Source organism: Muntiacus reevesi, chromosome 3 (assembly GCF_963930625.1).
Source record: "Muntiacus reevesi chromosome 3, mMunRee1.1, whole genome shotgun sequence".
In the NCBI taxonomy this organism is placed as follows: Eukaryota; Metazoa; Chordata; class Mammalia; order Artiodactyla; family Cervidae; genus Muntiacus; species Muntiacus reevesi.
Window position 1 is genome coordinate 7,126,350 of NC_089251.1, and position 21,068 is coordinate 7,147,417.

Genomic DNA, 21,068 nt, shown 5'->3' on the forward strand with positions numbered 1-21,068 from the left:
GGTAGATGGGGTTGGGGGCCAAGACCTGGGTAGAAGGAAGACCCGAGTGTCCACCCAGTACCCCCCACTCCACTCTGGGCCCCTGGTCAAGGGAAGCAGAGCGATGCTCTGAGAGCTGGTTAATCCTTGGACTTGGAAGGTATACCCACACACTTGTGTATAAACAGTATTTTAATATTTGTATAAATAGACCACAGTATTACCAAAAACTGCAAGAACAGAGTGTGGAAAACAGATTTTCAAACCCGTGCACACAGCCTCCTGGCTGCACGTGACTGGCTCCCCGCCTCTCCCCTGGCCAGGGTCAAGTGCTGTGGGGAATGCTTGAAGGAAGAGAATACACCTCTTTAGGGCCATTTTGAATGTGAAACTGTGAGTGCAGCAGACTCACGGCTCCCCACCCCTGCTGCTGACCTCTTGATCTGTTACAAAAATAACGCTGGGGCGGTGGCTGGAGTCGCGGCGACTCTGGGGAGGGTGCTGAGCTGCCCTTGGGCCCAGACAGGCCGTCTGCCAGCAGTACCCCCGCTCCCCAGGTCTGCCGTGCAGGCTGGTGCAGAGTGCAGGCGGCAGCAGGCCGGCGCCCTATCTTTGCACGTGTCGGACAAAGGCCTGCACCAGCTGGATCAGAGGCTCCTGACTCTCGGGGCTGACCTTGGAGAGAGAGGTGGACTTGCCCTGTGGCGAGGGAAGGACGCCAGCAGCAGGGGAGCTGGGGGCTCCCCGGCGGAAGTAGCGGGAGAGGCTGGAGAGGAGAGTGCTCTAGAAAAGAAAAAGCACCCGATGAGGCCCTGTGGCCCCCTCTCGGGGCAGCCCCAGGCACTGAGGGGCTGGGACCCCTGGGTCACACTGGCAGGCAGGGCCCTCCACCCCTCCTACCAACTCTGAGCTGAGCTCCTGCTTCATCCGCTGCTTGTCCCGGGGGTGCACAGCCGGGTCCCGGAGGTAACGCATCGCCTGGGAGATGAGCAGGTAGAAGCAGTTCTCCATGGTGAACATCAGGAGCGACCTGGGGGTGGGGTGGGGGGAGGCGGGCGGATGTGGGCACTGCTGCAGAGCCCACGTGGGCCGTGTGCAGGAAGCGAGGATGCAGGAGAGCCGGCCCAAGACCACCCCATCCCCCAACCAATGTCCAGAAGGAGGGCTTTCTCACTTCAGAGTTCTGGTCCCTTCCACTTGTGTGCTGAGCCCCACAGCCTGGGTGAGAGGCTCCTTTTTCTTGTCCAGCTGGAGGAAGAGAAACGGGGGTTTAAAAAAATAAGGTAGTAGTAACAACTCCAAGTCACTGAGACTTTCCGATCTCACAGGACCTATGCTAGGTGATTTTATCAGTTACTCGTTAACTGTCACTACTTCTTACAGGTCAGCTCAGGCTGGGTACACAGGCCCAAACACAGGCAGTGGAAAGCTGGGAGGAAGGCTTAGGGTGAGGAGCCAGACAATACCCGACTCACCTCTCCAAGCATGTTCAGGGCCACATTCACGGTGGCCAGAAGGGTCCCGAAGGAGGGGGCCCCTTCGGAGTCAAAGGTGGGAGTGGTGAAGCTCAGGGCAAACAGGAAGCTGTACTCAGCAAGGTCCAGGGACTGCAAAGCAAGACAAGACTGATGGAGGGCGAGACCCCCAGGCACCTCTGGGTGCAGAGCGGAGCCCCAGTGGCCCTGTGGAGGCTGGGGCGCAGGGCAGAGTACCTGATCCAGCAGGACCTGACAGACATCGGGGGTGAAGCGGCGCAGGGCGGCCAGGGTCCTGCTGAGGATCCTCAGGAGGCCGTACTGGACGGTGCGCAAGGCCCGCTGCTCTGAGGCCTCTGTGTCGGGAGCGGGCTGCTTGGAGGAGGAGCAGGAGGGGGCAGCCGGGGCAGCTGTGGGTGGCCGCTGAGCTCGGGGGCCGACGGCCGAGGGGATGCCCTCCCCATTTTTGTTCTGGCAGGGAGAGGGGAGACAACAGAGAGCTGGAGCGCGGAGGAGCTGGGGCGAGGCCGCCAGCGGTGGGCCACGGCGGGGGCTGGGTTACCTGCAGGTAGTGCTGCAGCATCTTGCGGCTGTGCAGGAGGGAGGTGCAGGCCTGGCACAGGTAGCCGAGATTCACCTGCAGCGAACAGGGGAGGGTAAGGGGCATCCGCGGGGCAGCCCCAGCCAGCTGACCAGACCCACCTAGCGGGGCGCAACCAGAAACCACACCCTTCTCCCGCGTCCCCCGAACCTCCCTACGTCCTCCAGGCCCAAACCCCATAGCCACCAAGCACGCTCAACCAGACTTGGGTCAACAGATGCCTGGACGGTTTCCAAGACCCATCTAGATACCAGGTACGGTATAAAGTCCTAAGTAAATAAATTAGATGGGGACAGTTTTCCCCTCTTATAGAAGAAGAAAACCTGGCCAAGGTCACACAACCACAGGCCTGACTCCAGAGCCTGTGCTCCTTCCCCGCCTGCTCCTCCAGCTGGTCCCGTCTCAGTCCTGCACTAAGGGGATGTGAACCAGGCTCTATGCCACAGAGCCCAGGTTCTCACCCTATAAGGCCGCCCTGTGCTATGGAGGCAAAACTTCGCTGCAGAGGAAGCAAGGTGAACCCAAGCCTGTGCTACCGAAGAAAACGGCCACGTCCAGCAACAGGCCTGCCCTTCACGCCCTGCCCGTTCTCCCTGAACCTGTCCCCAGACTCCCAAAAAGCTGGTCTCAGGCCCCACCTGGACATCCCGCATGAGCTGAGGCAGGTGGAAGTGCCATTCCTTCCTGAAGCTGGACAGCTGCAGGAGGAAGCCCACAGTGTGGTCCGCCTCCTCCAGGCACGCCAGACTCTGCACCGTCCTCACAGCGTTGAGGCACTGGGGGGGGGGACACAGGGAACGGTGGGGTGACTCAGCCCTGCCGCGTCTGCTCCAGCCCTCCCGCAGGAAGGGGAGTCCTGGGCCCACAAACGCTGAGGTGACGGCATGACAGGTGGCTGGATGAAGAGGCTTCTGCCTGAGCTGATCCCAGACCATTCCCCTTCCTCCGCGGGGCCTGTCGGCCAGCAGTCCTCATGGCACCTCAAGAGTGGGAGCCCCCCCACTCAGCCCTGAGGAGCTGGATGCCCTGACCCCGAGACGCGGCAGCCCCCACCTGTAAGGTCCGCTCCTGGTGAACCCCCACGAAGTCCAGGGCCTCAGTCAGGAAGTTGTAGCGCAGGGTTTTGAGGAGCCGCTCCATCAAGGACATGGAGAGACGATAGACACCAGGCCAAGAGGGGGCGTCCAGGGACTTCCGCGAGGCGCCGGGCGTCTGAGACACAAGCGGCAGGCAGGATCACGACACGGGCCCAGGAACCAGTTAACAGGGACCTTGGGGCTTCCCTGCAACCCAGCAGCTAAGGAAGCCTGGCTCCTTCCAGGAGAAAAGCTCCTGGAAGGGGCGCCAGCAGGGTCAGAGGGGGCCCAAGGTCAGGTGTTACGCGGAAAGAGCACCAGGTGGAGATACGAGAAGCCAAAGCCCCAGGCTCAGGCTGGGCACTGACTGTGAGCTTCTCTGGCTAGCAGTCAGTGCCGGGCTGGGGAGGCCTCTGCATTCTCAGTGCCTTAACTAGGCCTCTCAAGAAAGCAACTTCTGGACCCAGTGACAGCACCAAAGGGCCTGGGGAGGCGGGCCCCTGGCACTCACCTGCACTGTCCCATTGCTGCTGAGCTGGTACACACTCAGGAGAGGCAAACAAATGCTCTGGGTGATGCCAGCTCCAGCGACGGCCGTGGCCCCCTGTGAGGAAAAGACACAGGATGAAACGACGCTGTCATTGCAGCCGCCCGCCCCGGGGCGGGGTGGGGGGCTCTCAAGCTGGGAGAACCCTGGGCAGCATCAGCACCCGCCAGCACAAGCCCAGCCGCTCCTCTGCCTGCCGCCTACCTGCTGGGTGCGGGCCAAGGTGAGGAGCAGGTGCAGCGCTGCCTCGGTGAAGTGCAGGTTCTGCTTCACACGAAGGCTCACCTCCAGGGTGGTGAAGAGGGTCGGCAGGATGGGGAGCCGGCGGGTCACCTGCAGCCACGAGTCCCCGTCCTCATCCACCTCACACAACTCCTTGGCCAGATGCAGGCCCAGGACACAGACCTGCTGGGCCCAGGGGCAGAGACGATGAGAGGGAAGGAGGCAGTGCCGGGGAAGGAGAGGAAGAGGTCACCCACACCACGTGGGGTCAAAGTGAGCTCCCCTCTAACTGTACAATTTCGCTCACCTCCTAAATGATCCCTCCTTCTCTCCAGATCCTCTCTACTCCGTTCTTCAGCCCAGTGGCTTTTCACACTTAATGGCCATGAGCCACCCAGAGTAACCCAAACTGCGCTGCAGTATACGCATACTTACATGTTTTCATTAAAGAGTACCTACCTCTATCCCCTGCAAAACAAGCTATTTTCTTCTACATTTTATTCTACTTCATTTAGAAAATCCAGGTTATAATCAAATGAGCCAAGATTCATGAATAGGTCCTGACCCACAGCTTGAAAAACACTGTTCTATACTATTAATACATCTAGCAGGCTTTCTAACATACAAATCTCATCATTTTTCTCCCTTACTTAAAATCCTTACATGGTTTCCTGTTTCACTTAGCACCCAGAATAAAGATCCTGAAAAGGCTACTGGTCATCCAGTCCCCGGCTTTCCAGGCCTCAGTTGACCATGGCTCACACCACGTGACTCTCTCCCACAGCTCAGCACATGTGGTTCTCGCCACCCAAATCCCCCTGCTCCCGTGGCCTGCCAGCTCTACCAATGCCCAGGTCACTGCTGAGGGGTGCTTTCTCTCCGAATCCCTAGATGAGGTGAGAACCTCACAGGGCACACTCTCCCCGTGTTTCACCTCTGCAACACTTGCCACAATGGAATTCTGACACATCTCTGCACAATCTGGTTTGTTAACTTTCCCTGTCAGGCTGTGACTGTTGTTCACTCACTACCCCGGGCCTGGCCCAGAGCAGGCAGCAGTTCACAACTGGGGATGCAAGTGGGCAGGACACACCGACTCCCAGGGCAACCCTCACCCCATCCCGCTGGTCCTTGTGCCGGAGCCGGGAGCAGTCGTCAGTCTCCATGCTGTCCTTGTCCTCGGTGGCACTGCCCGCCGCCAGGCTATGGCGGGTCTGGTCAAAAAGTGCGATCACCTCTTCCTGAAGGGTCTCGCAGACGTTCAGCACCAGCTGGGAGTACTGGGGGATGTCATTCACTGCAAAGGACACGGGAGGGGACTCTGTCACGCTACCTAACTCGTTCGTCTGTCCCAGGCAGGCGGCTGAGAGCATAGGGTGCTAAGAGGAAGTGCGTCAGCCAGTGGGAGGGGAGGAGACAAAGAGCTTTCATGAAGACCAGAGTCCCAGGACTGAAAACTCAAGCTTCAGAGGAACAACCCCAGCTCTAACGCAGAGGAAGCCTTGCCCCTCACTCCCTCCGCCCCTCACCTCTCATCTCCTTCATCTGCAGCACCGTGATGAACGCCGAGAACACCTTGGCCTTGGTCTTCTCCATGAGCTGCTGGTCTGCCTGCAGCACTCCCTCCAGGATCTCCGTCAGGGGCCCGAGAATTTCATCCACAGACCCTAACTCTCTGGACACAGCGCAGAGTGGAGAGGGCGATGGAACACACCTCACAGAAAGACCACACACAGCCCACTCCCTTCAGGATGCCCGTGGGGCAGCACGCCTCTCATCAGAGGTCTGCTTAAGTCCCGAAACCCAAGGTGGGGCCGGTGAGGCGGGTGGGAGAGGCTGTCCCTCCTGGCCAGGCTCACCTCTTCCACTGCCGGAGGAGAATAAGCAGCAGGGTGCACATCATGGAGCCGAGGCGGAGGCAGTTCACGGAGGCAGGGACAAGGAGCTGAGGGGGAGATGGCATAATCAGCATCCTGGGGGCTGACGCCCTGGGAAGCTGGGAGCACTGTACACAGGCCCCTGCGGCCCCAAGCCTCTCTCTCCTGGCAGCACGCTCACAGGGGTGGGAACGGGGAAGGGGCCAGGGGCTGGCCCGGCAGTAGCGGACTCTGCCTGGCACCACAGCCTTGGGTCACCTGAGTGATCTGACCACTTGCACAGCTACAAGCTTAGGAGCTGCTATTTGACTGTGGAGGCCATCTCCCTGGGAGGAACGGAAACTCTCCCAGACACACTTACTAACGCCTTGGTCCCCTCGAGCACGTCAAGAAAGAGCTGGCGACGCACTGCAGAGTCCGTCAGGTGCGTTATCTCCGCCTGCAAAGGGACAGGAAGGTCAGGGAGGAAAATTTCCCAGACTTCAGAAGCCAAGAAAGATGGGGTCCTCTGTCAGGCAACTGGTCACTGTCTCCTTGGTTAAAATGAGACTCAAGGGCCCTGATGTTTCCAGGTCCTGCTTAGCCATGGTCAGAACCAAGAAGCTCAGGTTCGTTCACCCCTCCCCAAAAACATCCTTCCTCTCTGCTCAGACCTTTTGAGGCTTCCCAGTGCAACCCTTCTGGAAACACCAACTCCTCCACGAGGCCTGGGCAACCCTGAGGATCTGGTCCACCTGATTTTGGTATCATCCCCACTGTGCTCACTCAACTCCAACCCAACTGGCTCCCTTCCACCTCTGTGAAAAGGCTCAGCTCTTCCCACTTCTGGGCCTCTGCACTGTGACTCTGACTGCCCAGGGCATCATCTAGAAGCCTCCTCGCACACTCAGGCCTCAGTGTGAACAGTACCTCCTTAGAAGGCCTCCTGACTACTCCTACCCTCCTTTAGCATTCCCTACCATAGCATCCGAGTTATTTCCTTCACCGTGAAATATAATCCCGAACTATATTCCTTTGTAAATTTGTTTACAATGTGCTTCTCTCATGGGCCCACCCCACAAGAGATCAAAGACCGTATCTGTCTTATTCACTGCTATATCCCAGTGCCTAGCATACAGTAAGCATTCCATTAATATCCGTTAAATGGATGAAAAGATGATCAATATCCTAGACAAAACCAAAACAGGCTTCCTAGGGGAAAAGATGTTGGTGGGATTTTCAGAGCTGCAAATCAAGAACTGTTGCCCTGTTTGGACCTAAAAGGTGACACATAAATTCCCCAGAGACGAGTGAGCCTTTTGGTGTGTCTATAGTATCAGGGGTCCAAAACCACCGTGTCACAGCCCACCTCCAAGGCTGTGGACAGTCAGGCACTAGAGAACAAGTCGTGGAAGATATAAGAGTGTGCCTGGAACAAAGGGTATCTGTTAAGCTGAAGTTATAAAGTCAAGATCCTAATTTGGATTCCCTAGGGCAAAGCACGTCAATGTGAAGTCCTTACTATACAGCAAGATGGTGTCAAAGCACACACAAAAGAAAAGTCAAGGAAAAATGCAAATTCTTCCCAAACATCAACGCGCTCAAAACCAATGCTCTGTAGACACACTGCAGAGACAATGGCCTCTGTTCTTTTTCTAAGAACACCAAGGAATACAGTTTCTAGAACCAACAAAAACCACTGTTCTCTAGAGGGTGCTGCTGCATCCATTATAGCTACCTGCTGACCAGTCAACAAATATATTTACCCAGCGACCTCAGGGCACACAGTTGAGAGGCTATTATCCATGTGCACAAGAGGTGGATGACGGAAGGGGTCCCCGAGACCTAGTTAGGTCCGCAAAGTTAGCTACAGGAGGCTTTTATGAACATCTGAAGGGATTTAAATAATGCCTTCTCTGCACTTTCCTTAAGGGCCCCTTGCTGGCCAAAAAGCCTTCAAGCACCCCACATATGGCACAGAACCTGTTACATTTTAGCTCTCAGAGAAAAACCGTGATCATTCTTTAGCCCAAGGGGCTGTATCTGCTAAGCATCCCAGCATATCGTTGCTAGGATACCAAAGCCAAAACTCGCCCCAGGAGGTTCTTACGTGACTGGTGGCGATGATGAGAAACATCCTCCAGGCGGAGACCAGCATCTGACACTCCATCAGGGAGGTGCAGCTGCTGCCCTCGGTGTCGGCCATGTGAGCTGCCAAGGACTTGACGTACCCCGACCAGTAGGCAAAGCGCTTCTCGCTGGAAAATTTCTTGAGTGTATCTTTTAATGACTGGTCTAATGAGCCCCTAGGGTGTCGGGAAAAAAATAAGACCTACAGTTAGGTTTGAAAAGCAGATGGGAGTGTGATGGGCACTGACCCTTGTTGAGGCAGAGAAAGCAACCTCACATGGGCTTAAAGGCAGACGGCTCCGGATCAGCTCCAGTGTGTGGGGCTCACACTTCTTGCTCAACATAATGGGTTAGACTGAGGCCTTTTCCAGGGTTCCTTCTCCATAAAATCCCGAGCACAAGGAGTTTGCTTGACAATCACTCTTTCTGACAATCATAAATGCCATCAATGGACTGGCCAGGGACATAGATCGGTGGCCCTCCAGAAATGGCTCCAAACCAGCTCTCTCCTCTGCCTAGGATCATACAGCCACGCCCTGTGTCCCCCCGCCACAAACCTCTGATTAAAGTCTCAAAAGGGGAAAAGACTCACTTAACTACATAGTATATCTCCAAGCAAATTATCTTCATGATTAGGGCACAGGTTTCCAGGATGCTGGGCTGTGGAGGGGGAGAGCACAGAGTCGTGAGAACCTCTCCCCTGGGGCCCCTCCCTCCCATGTGGGACAGAGCAGGGACCAGCACTAGCAAACAAGAAAGCCGGTTCCCTAGCGAGTGGGCATCTAACTTGCAAGAGCACAAGTGTCAGGTCCACAGTGTCTCCAAGTGAGTGGGGACCAGAGCGCCACCAAGAGAGCAGGGCATGCCACCCTCCTTCCCAAAAGCAAGACCTCAAAGGAGAGGAGACAGATGCTTCTCTGAGAAAGAAGTTTCAGGTGAAGAAAACGTGCTGGTCGTTTAGTCAGATGGGGGTAGACATTTTCCACAGCCCAGTCTCAGCCCAGCCTTCACTCCTAGGGCCTCTCCGCCACTGTCCCTCCTTTCACCACTCACCTCAGATGTTTCGGAGGGAGGAGAAAGTGTACCAAATAGCGGACTCGTTAGATTCTCCCAAAACTTGGGTCTGAAAAGAAAATACATGTCAGAAATCACACTTTCTCTCACACAGCCCATTTCCTCCTCTTTCCACCTCCCCCTGGTGGTCACCTCTGCAGTTTCCCAGTTCCAACCCTGACACCTGCGGCACAGGTCACCTGCTCCTATCATAATACATCCACAGAAAGGGGTTCCACGGCACAACGGGGACCCAGAGTAAAGCGTGTTCCATTCAGTTAAACGGCTCAAGCAAGTCGCCCTCGTCTGACTCTACTGTTCCTTGTGAACAGGGGCTTTGGGGGTTGGCAGAAAGCGGGAACTTGAAAGGTGGGAACTCTAAGGTAAACACATCAGAGTAAAGATTACACCTGCTGGGTCAGTTTTAAAAAGAGAATAACTCCCACACAATGATGCAAGCATGAAGCACTTTTAAGTAAGACCTCTCACAACCAACCTCCCAGAATGACTGGCCCCTCATCTTACAGATAAGGACATGCACTCCGGAGACGAAGTAACTTCTGGAGTCAGACTCACTTGGTTCTGAGGACCAGCATGGCACTGTCCCGCCGGTCCTGCCACAGGGCGTGCAAAAAGGCGATGGCCGCCCGGTGCAGCAGCGGGGGGCACCAATAGCGGTCCTGCTGCTGGGAACCGATCAGCTCCAGCACCGCGTGGAGACAGCTCCACACCCCGAGGCTAAATTCCTGCAGAGGGACAGTGAGAGCTCAGGCCCACAGCTTCCGCCCACAGCCAGACCCACGGAGTCCAGCACCCACCTCCCAGAGGGCCATCTCCCAGCTTCAACCAAGGTGCAGGCTCACCTTGGAGCCATCGCTGCCATCCTTCACCTCCAGATTAAGAAATAGTTCAATGAGGCCTGGCTGCGTCTCTACGGCAACCGTGAGGAATTCCAGAATCATGACTTTGATGCGCATATCCTCAATCTTGCTCTGCAGTCGGGTCAGGAAGGCGTCTCGGATGGCAGCTGCATCACTGCCCAAGCAGGCATACACTGACATGGGGGCCACCTGGGGGAGACCAGGACACACAGGTAGAGTTCCACCTCCAGAAAAACCGCAACAGGCTGAAGAACTCTTGGGAATTGCCAGAGAGGGCAACATCCAGATGGACAGGTCTGGCGGAAAGGGACATCACACCAAACTACAGCAAAAGATGTCCCATGATTCCCAGAGAAAATAGTAATCAATATAAAAAGATGAGTAACCTCTCTTACGGTTAAATAAACGTAAAGATTTTTTTAAAAAGATAACACTGATTTGCCTATTAGATTAGCAAAGTTTAAAAACTGGTGAAGTCACTGCGGCAAGGATACAAGACTTAGGTTTGAGGAGTATAAACTGTTACATCCTTTCTGGAGGCTAATTTCAAAATATCTAATAAAAATTTAAATGTTCATTAACATCTAACTAATTTTTAGGAATTGTAAACAAAAGTTTACAGAGTTCTGTAGATAGGAATGTTCACTACAGCACAATTTAACAGTAAGACAGAAATAGCCTAAATAAATTAGGACCCATCCATGCTATGGCATACCATACAAGCATCAGAGAATGAGGTGGATCCCAATGTGCCCACATGGCAAGGCTGCAGGATATGGTGTTAAGTGAAGAAAGCTAGTCACAAAACAGTATGTGTCATGGAATTCTGCTTTTGAAAAGAACAAAAGCGCACACTAAACATCCTTTAATATATAAGCATGGATAACAAGAAAGCTGGAGCAATGCGTACCAATCTGTTCACAGGAATTCTTAGAATAAGGAAATATTAGAGGAGACCTTAATTTTCTGTAAAAGTTTATCTGTAACATTTAAATAAATATTTTTAAATGAGTATGTATGTCTTTTATAATCAGGAAAAAAAAAGTGTGTGTGGGTGAGTGTATGTCTATGGCTACATCACTTTAAAAGTCCAAGGCAGTTACATCTCTTAGAAGAAAGACTGTTCTCAAGCACAAAGTCAGTTTTCTGGGGCTTTGACTTATTAGGTGGGATCCTACCGTGGCCAGACGTTTTAGCAGCTGGATGGCAAGACGAGGCAGAGCTGGGTCGTGTTTATGATAGATGTATTTGGCAAGAACAGCGATAAGGTTGTTCCCATGGGCACCTGAAGAAGTACAGGAAATAGTTCAGACACCAAAGTTTGCTGAATTCAAGATCTTAGGAGAGGTTTCTGTTCAGAAAGCTCACATACATGAAGGAATTTACTCTCGACTACTTGGAGGGCCCAAGCAATGCAGGTGGCCCTGTCATTCTCTTTCTTCGGTAGCCAAGGAGACAGGCAGGATTGGGGGTAAATAGCTCAATCCAATACATTACGAGCAGAATTAGATATTTTTTAAAAAATAGTCTTTTAACAAACAGGTTAGAAAAAAGACATCAAATTATATATAACATGGCATTAAATGCAAAAAATCATAAAAATCCCCAAATGATATAGCTAGAAAAAGGTCATAGATGTTGTCCAAATGCCTACTTGAAAATGAGGAAACTGGGTCCCAAAGAGATTAAATGAGTAGTTTAAAGCCAAAGAGTAATAACAGTCAACACTAACTAGGTACCAAGTTTTACAGGTAGTAATTGAAAGTTCATTATGATCTTACAAGGTAGATGCTGCGACTATCCCCATTTTATAGACAAGAAATCTGAGGCACGGTTGTTAAAATAAGGTGCCCAAGGTCAAAGCTGGTTGGAGCCAGAATTTTAACCGAGATACTCTGAACATGTATTCTTTACTATTATTCTATCACCACTAGGAGGCAGACATGAAGTATGATACAGTCTTATTTCTAATCAGCTGGAGATCATTACCAAATTTCCTCAAAGAGTTCATCAGAAAATACTGCTGACCTAAAACACAGCCTGCAGTATGTATTTATGGGCAGAAATGCTGCTGATTAGAAGAAAAATACATACCATGCTGTGTAAGAGCCTGTTCCAGAGGAGACACCACATTAGAAGGTGGTTTCAGCCGGATGACATTGTTGGTGACAGAGAATGCCAGTTTCACTGTCTTGATCAGCAGCTGGCCCTGGCCCTGGCCCTCTGCCCCATCGCTAGGATGCCAAATGGAAACCAAAGTTGATTCAGACAACATGACTTCATTCGCAACACATGTGCTCTCATGAATTAGATTCCAACAACAATCCCAGAGTTCAACAGCTTCTTTTAGAGGCCCCGGTCCAAACTAAGAGAGAGGAGGCACAATCAACTCCCTTTGCTATGTGCCAGTCTACACAGCAGCTAGTAGGTTATACAAAGGCTACATCCTAGGAAGAACAAGATTGTCTTTCTTAAACTCCAGTTTTTACAACATGCAGGCACGATAAAGATACATGGGGGAAAATGGACAGGAAGGCCTACCTGCGGGGCTGAGCAGCCATGACCATGTCGATGGTGTCCACACCGATGCCCATGATATTGATCACTGTCTGTCCTGCTTCCGTGTAGGCCAAGCTACAGATGCAGAGAGACTGCAGGCTGGGGGTGTGACTGGAAGACAGACACATTCCGAGTTACCACGGAGCCATCAAATTTATTACTAGAAGTAAAAGATATTGTCCTAATCTAACCAAATGGACATCAGTGAATCAAATCAGCTCTCTGCCAAAGGAAGCCACTCTGATTCCTTTCTTTAAACAGACCCTGAGAAACCATCTAAATATCCGTCGATTAATGAAAATGCTTACTGAAACGAATCACCATTAATCCATAGAGTGGAATGTATGGAACCACTAAAACAAGACAGATCTGTATGTAGTGGCATGGAAATACAGTTACAGAAGATTAAGTACAAGCAGAGGAAAAAAAACCTAGAAGATACATGTTAACTTGTTAATAGCCATCTCTGGGAAATAGGTTTATGAAGGGCATCTTGCCCTATTTTTCTATGAACATACACAGCTTTTGTAAAGATCATAAAAAGCATGTGTATAATTTCACTGGAAACAACCTTGTTTCCACTTCATTTGCTCTTCTCTCTTTAGAGGGATAAAGGAGAAACAGGCAGGTGGAAGGCAAATCAGAACCCCAAGAGCACTGAACTCTGGGCCCAACCAAACTGAGTTCTCTGGAAGAACGAGCCAGCTGTGCATAGCAGAAGTCCGAGTCTTCCCTTGCCAAGTGGCAGCATCTCAAAGTACCAAGGGCTAGAAATCTGCCCCCTCCTACCTGCTGTGCAGGTCTGTCTCATGGCACAGGTTCAGTATTGAATGAATCAGCTCCAGGATCAGGCAACCTGGACTCCAGAAAAGACACAGGAGTGGTGTCACCTCGTGTAATGACCCTTATCCCAAGAAGGAAAGACATCCAGGGAGCCTCCCATCTTTGCTGCCCACGTTCTCCTTACCAATCTGTTCTCTCACACCATGAGAGTTGTAGCGCCACTTGTGGTAACTTGGCAGCATCTCCTTCAGCACAAACATGACACAAGGCACCAGCCCTTGGCTCTGGGTACTACCAAGCTGCCCCTATAAGAAACCTTGCCTTGAGGGCATATGCCAATTAAGGATAAGTCACTTTATCACTAGAGATTTGACTCCAAGACCACAGATCCAACAGAAATCTGGGCAAACCTTGGCTGGGGCGGGGCAGGGGGGGGCGAAAAACAACAAACATCAGAATACTCTAGTTCAACTGAATCCAAGTCATAGGCTTCCCTAGAATAGAGAAAGGGACTAAAAAGACAATGTGACAGTATCATAAAAGGCACTTACAAGAAAGAGAAAGATGAAGGCTAAACCTGAGCAGGAGAGAGGTCCATCTTAAACACAGAGGATACAAGATTGTTGACAATGGAAAAATCCAGGTTTACTGTCATGATCACCAACCACCCTCTAAATTCTATCCCATCCCTCAAATATCAGAAAGGAGATCTGATATTCAAAATTCTTTGTCCTAATATTACTTGTTACCATCAGCTCCCTTAAAGGTGAGATTTCTTTATATAAACATATCTACTTCCCTATCTCTACACAGAACCGTTTCTATTTAAGCATTCATTGACTGATTCTTGCAAGCAGCACACATGCTGAGCATTCTTCATGTGGGGCGCTCTCAACTCCGTGAGGTAGAGATCATTTATCACAGCAGTTCAGAGAGGTGCTAAGAAATTTAATGCTTGTCCAAGGTCATACAGCTATTCAGTGGTCAACCTGAAAGGTAAACCTAATTTTGACCCCCAAATCCATGCTACAACAAGTATTTTTCAACCAGAGCTGTGATTCATTACTGGACTGTGAGATCAGCTTGTTAGAAAACATCAGAACGCACCTTGCACAAGTTGTATCACACTGTGCACTTTCTGTGTGCTTAGTCGCTCGGTCGTTTCCGATTCTTGTGACCCCATAGACTAGCCTGCTAGGCTCCTCTGTCCATGGGATTCTCCAGGCAAGAATACTGGAGTGGGTTGCCGTTCACTTCTCCAGGGGATCTTCCCAACCCAGGAATCAAACCTGGGTTTTCTGCATCGCAGGCAGATTCTTTACTGACTAAGCGATGCGGGAAGCCCCAACTCCACTTTAGAGGTAAACATATGATGTAAATACTGGGACATGATGAAATGTATACATATTACCCTGGGCTTTGTCAGAAATAACGTTATGAAGTCACTGCATTATGCTGTATGGACTCTGATTATTAAATAAGTTAACAAAGATGAAGCATCTACTATAAAGTCAGGCACACAATAGTCAGGACACAGAGACTGCTATCACTGTAACTTCAGGACAACTGTTAAACACCTGCCAATAAATGACTACAGTAGCAGGAATATAGGAAAACTATTTCAGATGCTTCTATCTGATGAGATTTTACCTTGACAAGAGTGGTGATCAAGCGCAGAAAGGCAATAGTGACCCCATACTCGCCCTGGGGCTGTTCACTATTCATCAAGAGGTTTCCATACCCACCAGCATTCATCCCCTCAGCACTGGGAAAAAACAGAGGAACAAAGGGGAAAAAAACGATGGGAGACTTTCAATAAACTGTAATCTCAATTTCAATAAACTATAATAATTTCTGTTATTGTCTCAATGACTTGGGCATAAAATGGAAAAGCTCTGCAAAGGCTACTTATTAACCAGGGGAAGCATTAAGGGCTTTACTGATATACAATCTCTAAAGTGAAAAATCAAATAAATAAACATGAAGCAAGCATGTTTGCCTTATAAGCAAGAGAGAGCAAGGAGAGAATGCTCAGGTAGTAAGATGGAGCCTGTGTACTAATAACTGGTCCATCAGCAAGCTTGCATGGCCATGAAACACAGAAAAGTAGAGTGACCTCTGCTTAAAAAGGGGAAGTTGAGCCTCTGGATTCAGACACCCCTGGATTCTCTAGACTAGAAAGTTAACTTCCACATACCTAAGGTGGTTGCTGTTGGGTGAGAAATACCTCTCTCCCTCAGCTTTAAAGACTGTGAGCCATCAGTGCTCGCCTAAGGAAAGAGCCTCTGTGCCCCAAGTCCCATCACCTCCTTCGCCTCATCCTGACTCATTTCTGGTCAGAGGACTGAAAAGGCAAGCAGCAGAATACACAGGCACAGAGAAGCACCTTTAAAACCAATGAAGATAGCTGGGATCTGAAATTCAAGTGACACTCCCCGGGAACACACTCTACCCCAAGACCTGGCTCACCTGATCATCTGACTCATGTTGGAGACCTGGTGAGCCACGAAAGGCAAGAAGCCTGTGTGAAGAAGATCAGTCCAGACCTGGGGAGGGAAAAGAAGAGTCTAGTGTCTGCGGTGGGTCTTCAGGTATACGCCACGCGTGACATTTTTTGGCTGTTAGGAAGACTGTGTCTCACCTTTGCTGGGTTCCGGGCAGCCAAAACGGTCAAGCAATTGACACAAGAAGCAATGACATCCACAGGCGGGGAGATCACTGTCGTTAACCTGGTTGGAGAACAACGCACTGTACTCAGTAAAATGAATAAAATGACTTGTTCCATTACAAACATTTTTCAGTCCTCTCTCCCCAGGTCCCTCCTGGCAGCAGGGAATGAAGACAGGAAATCCCTCGGCGGTAGACAGACATCACACCAGGGCTTCCCACCGTGGGCTGCGTGCAGCCTCTGACCCAGTGGGAGGGACCAGATACTGACCTTTGCAGCAGCATGTAGATGCGGGACGTGATGGGCAGGAGGCAGTCTGCTATCGACAGGTCTGTACTGATGACCTTATGGACGAGGTCGATGATGGGTTTGACCCGCTGGCAATGCTGAATCACATCTGGGGGGAAAAGTTGTGATCTCAATGAAAACAACTCCTTTAAGATCACTGAATAGTCTCTGAGACCCAGATAAATTATGCTAATCACAACCTGGAAGGTTCTGAATCTTATCTTGAAAGTCTCTGTCTTCCAAATGCTCTAACCATGTCCGTTTTTCTTCCCACAGTGATTGCTCTCCGAGCTGAGCTCACCTGCAGTGGAGACGACATGCAGCAGCATTTCAATCTCGCAGGTGAAGAGGGTCCAGCTGCTATACGAGTACTCCCAGCGCACCAGGTAGGCCCTATCATCCAGCATCACTTGGCCCACAGTGCCTTGAGGTATGCGAAGGTTGGTCTGACCCCCTAAAGAAGAAAGAGAAATTATCTAATAGGAAGAGGAGATTCACATGACAGACGGCAATGTCTAATCCCACAGAGATGTAGACTCTCTTCTTAGTACCCACTATTGTTATAGCTTTTTGCATTAAAAAGAAACAAAAACAAAAACTCTCACTGTCATAGGGGAAGTGAGTCTTCCCATATGTCTGAAAAGCAATCGAGTGCAGAGTGCTTCTCCGCTCACATGATGACTATAGGAAGACCACCTTACAGGACAGCAGGTGCCTGGGTCACCAGGTAAGTCACTAAGGATGCAGACACTAGAAGAGTAAGGCTGTGCCTTCCACATTTTATTCCTTGAGCACGTGGAATATACAAGAGCTTACAACTATTAAGAGGCTACTCTCACACTCTGCCAGCAGGAAAGGAAATTGCTGTTTTTCTACAACTTAATTCAACACAATCCATTCAAAAATTTTCTACAATTTTTCTCAAGTTGTGGTAAAATAAAATACATAAAATTTACCATTTTAACCATTTCTAAGTTGTCAGGCCAGTGGCATTACCTTCATTCACATGGTTACCTTCACTACCATCAACTCAAAGACCTGTTTTTATCATGCAAATCTGAAATTCTGTACCCATTAACCTGTAATCTCCATTATCCCAGCCCCCAGCCCCTGTCAACCACCATTCTATGTTCTGTCACTATAAATCTAACTACTCTAAGTACCTCGTATGCATTAAATCATACAGTATTTATCCTTTCTGGACTCTTCTACTTCATTTAGTATCATGTTTTCAAGGTTCACCCATGTTATATATAGCACATGTCAGAATTCCTTTTCTCTTTAAGGCTGAATAATATTCCAAATTTTGGCTCGTAAGAAAACTTGGTGTCTTACCTACATATACTGCATTTTAGAAAATCCATTTCATCTGTCAGTGGACATGTATTTAAAATTTTTATTGCATATACCCTTTCACCCAGCAATCCCACTTTAGGGATACTATGTACTAAAAAGTAAAAGCACCAGGATATAAAGGTATATGTCCCCAGAGAAGCACTGTTTGTAGTGGCAAAAACCTGACATAGCCTAAATGTCCTCTAAAAGGTCAAAGATAAAGAAATATGAAACATCAAGAATAATTATACAGTTATTAAAAACGAGTCAGATCTACATGTAATAAAATCAATTTGCAGAATGAATCTGTGAGAGAATACAGAAATGTGTAAAAGGACACACACCAAACTCTTAACACTAATTACCTGATAGAGACAGGTCTGAAGAGAGATTTGAACTTTTTAAAATGTAGCTCTGCATTGTTTCCCTTGTTATAATGAATAAGCATTATTTTTGAAATAAAACAATCAAATGATGCAAAACAGTAAGAAACCAATAATTTATCAGCAAATCAACAAGCACAGTGGAGGAGAGGATTCACTTTAAAGGCACGTGCCATGAAATATTAAAATGGCAGTAAGGTCAACACAGACGCCGTGTAAGAGGCTACTGAGCCAGGGTCGTCTGTCTCTCTCACCTAGAGGGTAAAGGAGTTTGGGTGTTTGCCTCCGCCAAAGAGTTCCATCTTCATGGGAGATCACATCATGGGGCTTGTGCTTATAGAGTTCATTGTAGAAAGACATCTTATCCAAAAAACTATACACCTGCCAAAACACAGGAAAAAAAACCAAAGAGCTACACATTTACTGAGGGACATTTAAGAGGCCTCCCATCTGCTTTTCTGCCAGACTGCGTATGTGCTGACTCTTAAACTTCCTACAAAGCCATCCCGAGGACTCTTCTGAGACTTGCCTTAGCACTCCTTGTGAAGTCAAACCCTTTTTACTCTTTAACACCTAACTCAAGGCCCCTCTCATTCCACAGATAGCTGTGTCTCCTGAACAGTACGGTCTTCACCACTCAGATGACATGAATTACATAGCACCTGGCTTTATGGTTCTTATTTAGTCACTACGCTGTGTCCAGTTCTTTGCGACCTCATGGACTATAGTCCACCAGGTTCCTCTGTCCATGGGATTTCCCAGGCAAGAATACTAGAGAGGGTTGCCATTTCCTTCTCCAGGGGATCTTCGTGACCCAGGGATCAAACCCAATCCCCTGCACTGGCAGGCAGATTTTTTACTGCTGAGCCACCAGGGAAGCCCACCTAGCTTTACTACTTAATTCTTATATCCATTATTCTTCAAACTAGATATTAAGGAACTTCACATTTTGTCTTACTCCCACATTATCTACAAAAGGTACTTAAGAAAATTTAATTTTATAGAACTGAGGGACTATCTTTGGCATTATTCATTTAACTGCAGGCTAATGCTTGCCATGGCAGTGGAACTCCAACATGAAAAGCAAAAAGGATTTCTAAAAAATATCTCCCATTCTATTTAGGCATCTAACTGAACAACCTACCTTCTTAGCAGTAGATTTCCCTGATACAAGGGCTCGAAGCAATTGCAGGAGAGGGGAAAGGAGATGGGGAAACATTCCACATACACTGTCCAGAATGATCCCAAGACCAGAGGTTGGTTCCTATGACAGAAGGGAAGAAGTCACTGACCTTCATGTTATCCAGAAATTAACACATCTCTGAATTGCCCAGCAACCATAAGAAAATGCAAAATTAATCCTTTTCTTTAGGTAGATGGCATTTCTCTAATAATTTAAAACTTCCATGTTAAATATCCAATGAAAAAGGCTTCAACAACTGACTGACCGAGACCCTGAAGAGAGACTACTGCTGCCTCCACTGACCTCTGCTAGGCATCCTCACCACAGGAAAACACTACTTGGCTTACATGATCTGCTTCCACTGATATGAAAAGCACCCACAGCCTGTCAGCAGTTAGCACCACACGTGAGCACCACATCCTAATCTGCATTTTGTTTCCCACCACCTCAGGAGAAAAAAGGTATAATACACAGGCAAATCATTTAGGCCATAGTTCAAAGAAAAACAAGATTTACTCATCACCTGGGCCTTAAGGCTTGAGGCTGCTGTCAATGCTAAGACTAAATACCAGTGAGAAATTGTTCTCTCCAAAGCTGAATCCTTACCCTAACCTATAACAGTACTCCGAAAATTTCTAAGACAGTTACAATCACCCAATGGTATGTTCAGGAGTTATAGCACTACTGGTGCCTGAGACTCTTGATGTGAAAAAAAGACTTGGTGGGTAGGAGAGAGGACACAGGTTAATCATGTGGACTAGAGACTCAAATCAACTACATCTTTTTTTTTTTTCCAGAACTACATCTTGATCCTATCTAGCGGTAGTGATAGCTCGGGAAAGTAACTTCACATCTCTGAGCACCACATTTCCCCACACACAAAATTGTGATGATATTATCTAATTTATCAATTTTTGTAGAGATTACATGAGGAAACAGACTTAAAAGCTTGGTATAAGAACTAAAACAAATTCTGCTACAGAACAGCATGACTCCCTCTGACATACTTACTGTTCCCCAGAACAGTTCTGGGAGAGAAGGGTCTGCCAGGACTTCACAAGCTGTGTCAATTACATCCTGTTGAGGAGGGAAGAAGAAAATGGTTTATTTTTCCTGGTTAAACTAGCCTTTTTTTTTTTTTTAGCTGCATTCTATTAAAATAAAAACATGAATAATACCTTCATATAGTATGTCAAAAAGAATTCTGGGACTAAAAAGTAAGGAATTGTAAAATGGTAAGCAAATTAACCTTTCTGAACTTCAAATTCTAACAGGGTGAAAATATTACCTGCTTCACAATGTTGTCCTAAGGATTAAATGAGATCATGTATGGGGAAACAAACTGCAAATCTTACACTGTATGTAAACGTGAGGTACTACTAGGCCCAGCTTAACTGAACCATCCTCCCATCCACTCTGTCCGTGGGGAAATTATCTTCTACAAAAGCGGTCCCTGGTGCCATAAAAGTCTGGGATGCTGCTCTAGGGAACTAATGGATGGAGACGATGATGTGGTTTGTGGCTACCATAGTTAACAGCACAGCTACAGGCTAAAAGAAATCTGACATACTTATCAACCAATAATATACGGATCTAATTTATTTAGATCCTAATACAAACTTATGATAAACTTATGACATGTACAACTAGAAATTTGAGTCCTACCTTATTTGAAGATACGTTTCTCTAGATATGATAAAGGTTGTGAAGCTTTACTAAAATATTCGTATTAAGTAAATACAATCTGGGATTTGCTTCAAAATAACCAAGGAGGTAGGAGGGAGGTTCTAGAGGGAAGGGATATATGTATACCTATGGCTGATTCATGTTGCTGTGTGGCAGAAACCACAATATTGTAAAGTAATTATCCTCCTAAAAAAAAGTAACCAAGGAGGGAAGGGGCAGAAATGCTTATAATCAGCTGTGCATTGATAATTTGGAAGCTGGTGATCGAGTATGAGGGTTCATTATACAAATCTATCTCCTTCAGTGTATCTTTAAAATATTTCATTTTTTAAAAATATTGCACAAGAACATTAGCATTCATGG

At 48.5% G+C, this 21,068-nt stretch overlaps 1 protein-coding gene across 2 annotated transcripts in view; it reads right to left on the bottom strand.

Moving 5' to 3' along the window:
- Window positions 1–153: 153 nt before the first annotated feature.
- The window catches only part of NUP188 (nucleoporin 188), a 42,259-nt gene continuing 21,344 nt past the window's right edge, over window positions 154–21,068 (bottom strand). The window contains exons 13-44 of one of the 2 annotated variants that reach the window (XM_065928289.1): window positions 20,031–20,096; window positions 18,981–19,100; window positions 18,091–18,217; window positions 16,420–16,572; window positions 16,101–16,227; window positions 15,804–15,891; window positions 15,632–15,708; window positions 14,813–14,927; window positions 13,347–13,467; window positions 13,169–13,235; window positions 12,362–12,490; window positions 11,915–12,054; window positions 10,999–11,105; window positions 9,803–10,009; window positions 9,516–9,685; window positions 8,940–9,009; window positions 8,479–8,546; window positions 7,867–8,062; window positions 6,139–6,216; window positions 5,760–5,845; window positions 5,430–5,575; window positions 5,016–5,197; window positions 3,883–4,086; window positions 3,643–3,735; window positions 3,109–3,267; window positions 2,694–2,831; window positions 2,017–2,091; window positions 1,692–1,925; window positions 1,455–1,586; window positions 1,154–1,227; window positions 880–1,009; window positions 154–762 (exon numbers count right to left, since the gene is read on the bottom strand). In XM_065928289.1, coding sequence (XP_065784361.1) covers window positions 586–762; window positions 880–1,009; window positions 1,154–1,227; window positions 1,455–1,586; window positions 1,692–1,925; window positions 2,017–2,091; window positions 2,694–2,831; window positions 3,109–3,267; window positions 3,643–3,735; window positions 3,883–4,086; window positions 5,016–5,197; window positions 5,430–5,575; window positions 5,760–5,845; window positions 6,139–6,216; window positions 7,867–8,062; window positions 8,479–8,546; window positions 8,940–9,009; window positions 9,516–9,685; window positions 9,803–10,009; window positions 10,999–11,105; window positions 11,915–12,054; window positions 12,362–12,490; window positions 13,169–13,235; window positions 13,347–13,467; window positions 14,813–14,927; window positions 15,632–15,708; window positions 15,804–15,891; window positions 16,101–16,227; window positions 16,420–16,572; window positions 18,091–18,217; window positions 18,981–19,100; window positions 20,031–20,096 — 4,056 coding nt within the window. In that variant the 3' untranslated portion in view covers window positions 154–585. The remainder of the gene's footprint in view (window positions 763–879; window positions 1,010–1,153; window positions 1,228–1,454; window positions 1,587–1,691; window positions 1,926–2,016; window positions 2,092–2,693; window positions 2,832–3,108; window positions 3,268–3,642; window positions 3,736–3,882; window positions 4,087–5,015; window positions 5,198–5,429; window positions 5,576–5,759; window positions 5,846–6,138; window positions 6,217–7,866; window positions 8,063–8,478; window positions 8,547–8,939; window positions 9,010–9,515; window positions 9,686–9,802; window positions 10,010–10,998; window positions 11,106–11,914; window positions 12,055–12,361; window positions 12,491–13,168; window positions 13,236–13,346; window positions 13,468–14,812; window positions 14,928–15,631; window positions 15,709–15,803; window positions 15,892–16,100; window positions 16,228–16,419; window positions 16,573–18,090; window positions 18,218–18,980; window positions 19,101–20,030; window positions 20,097–21,068) is intronic. The other variant, XM_065928290.1, reaches the window with a different exon arrangement.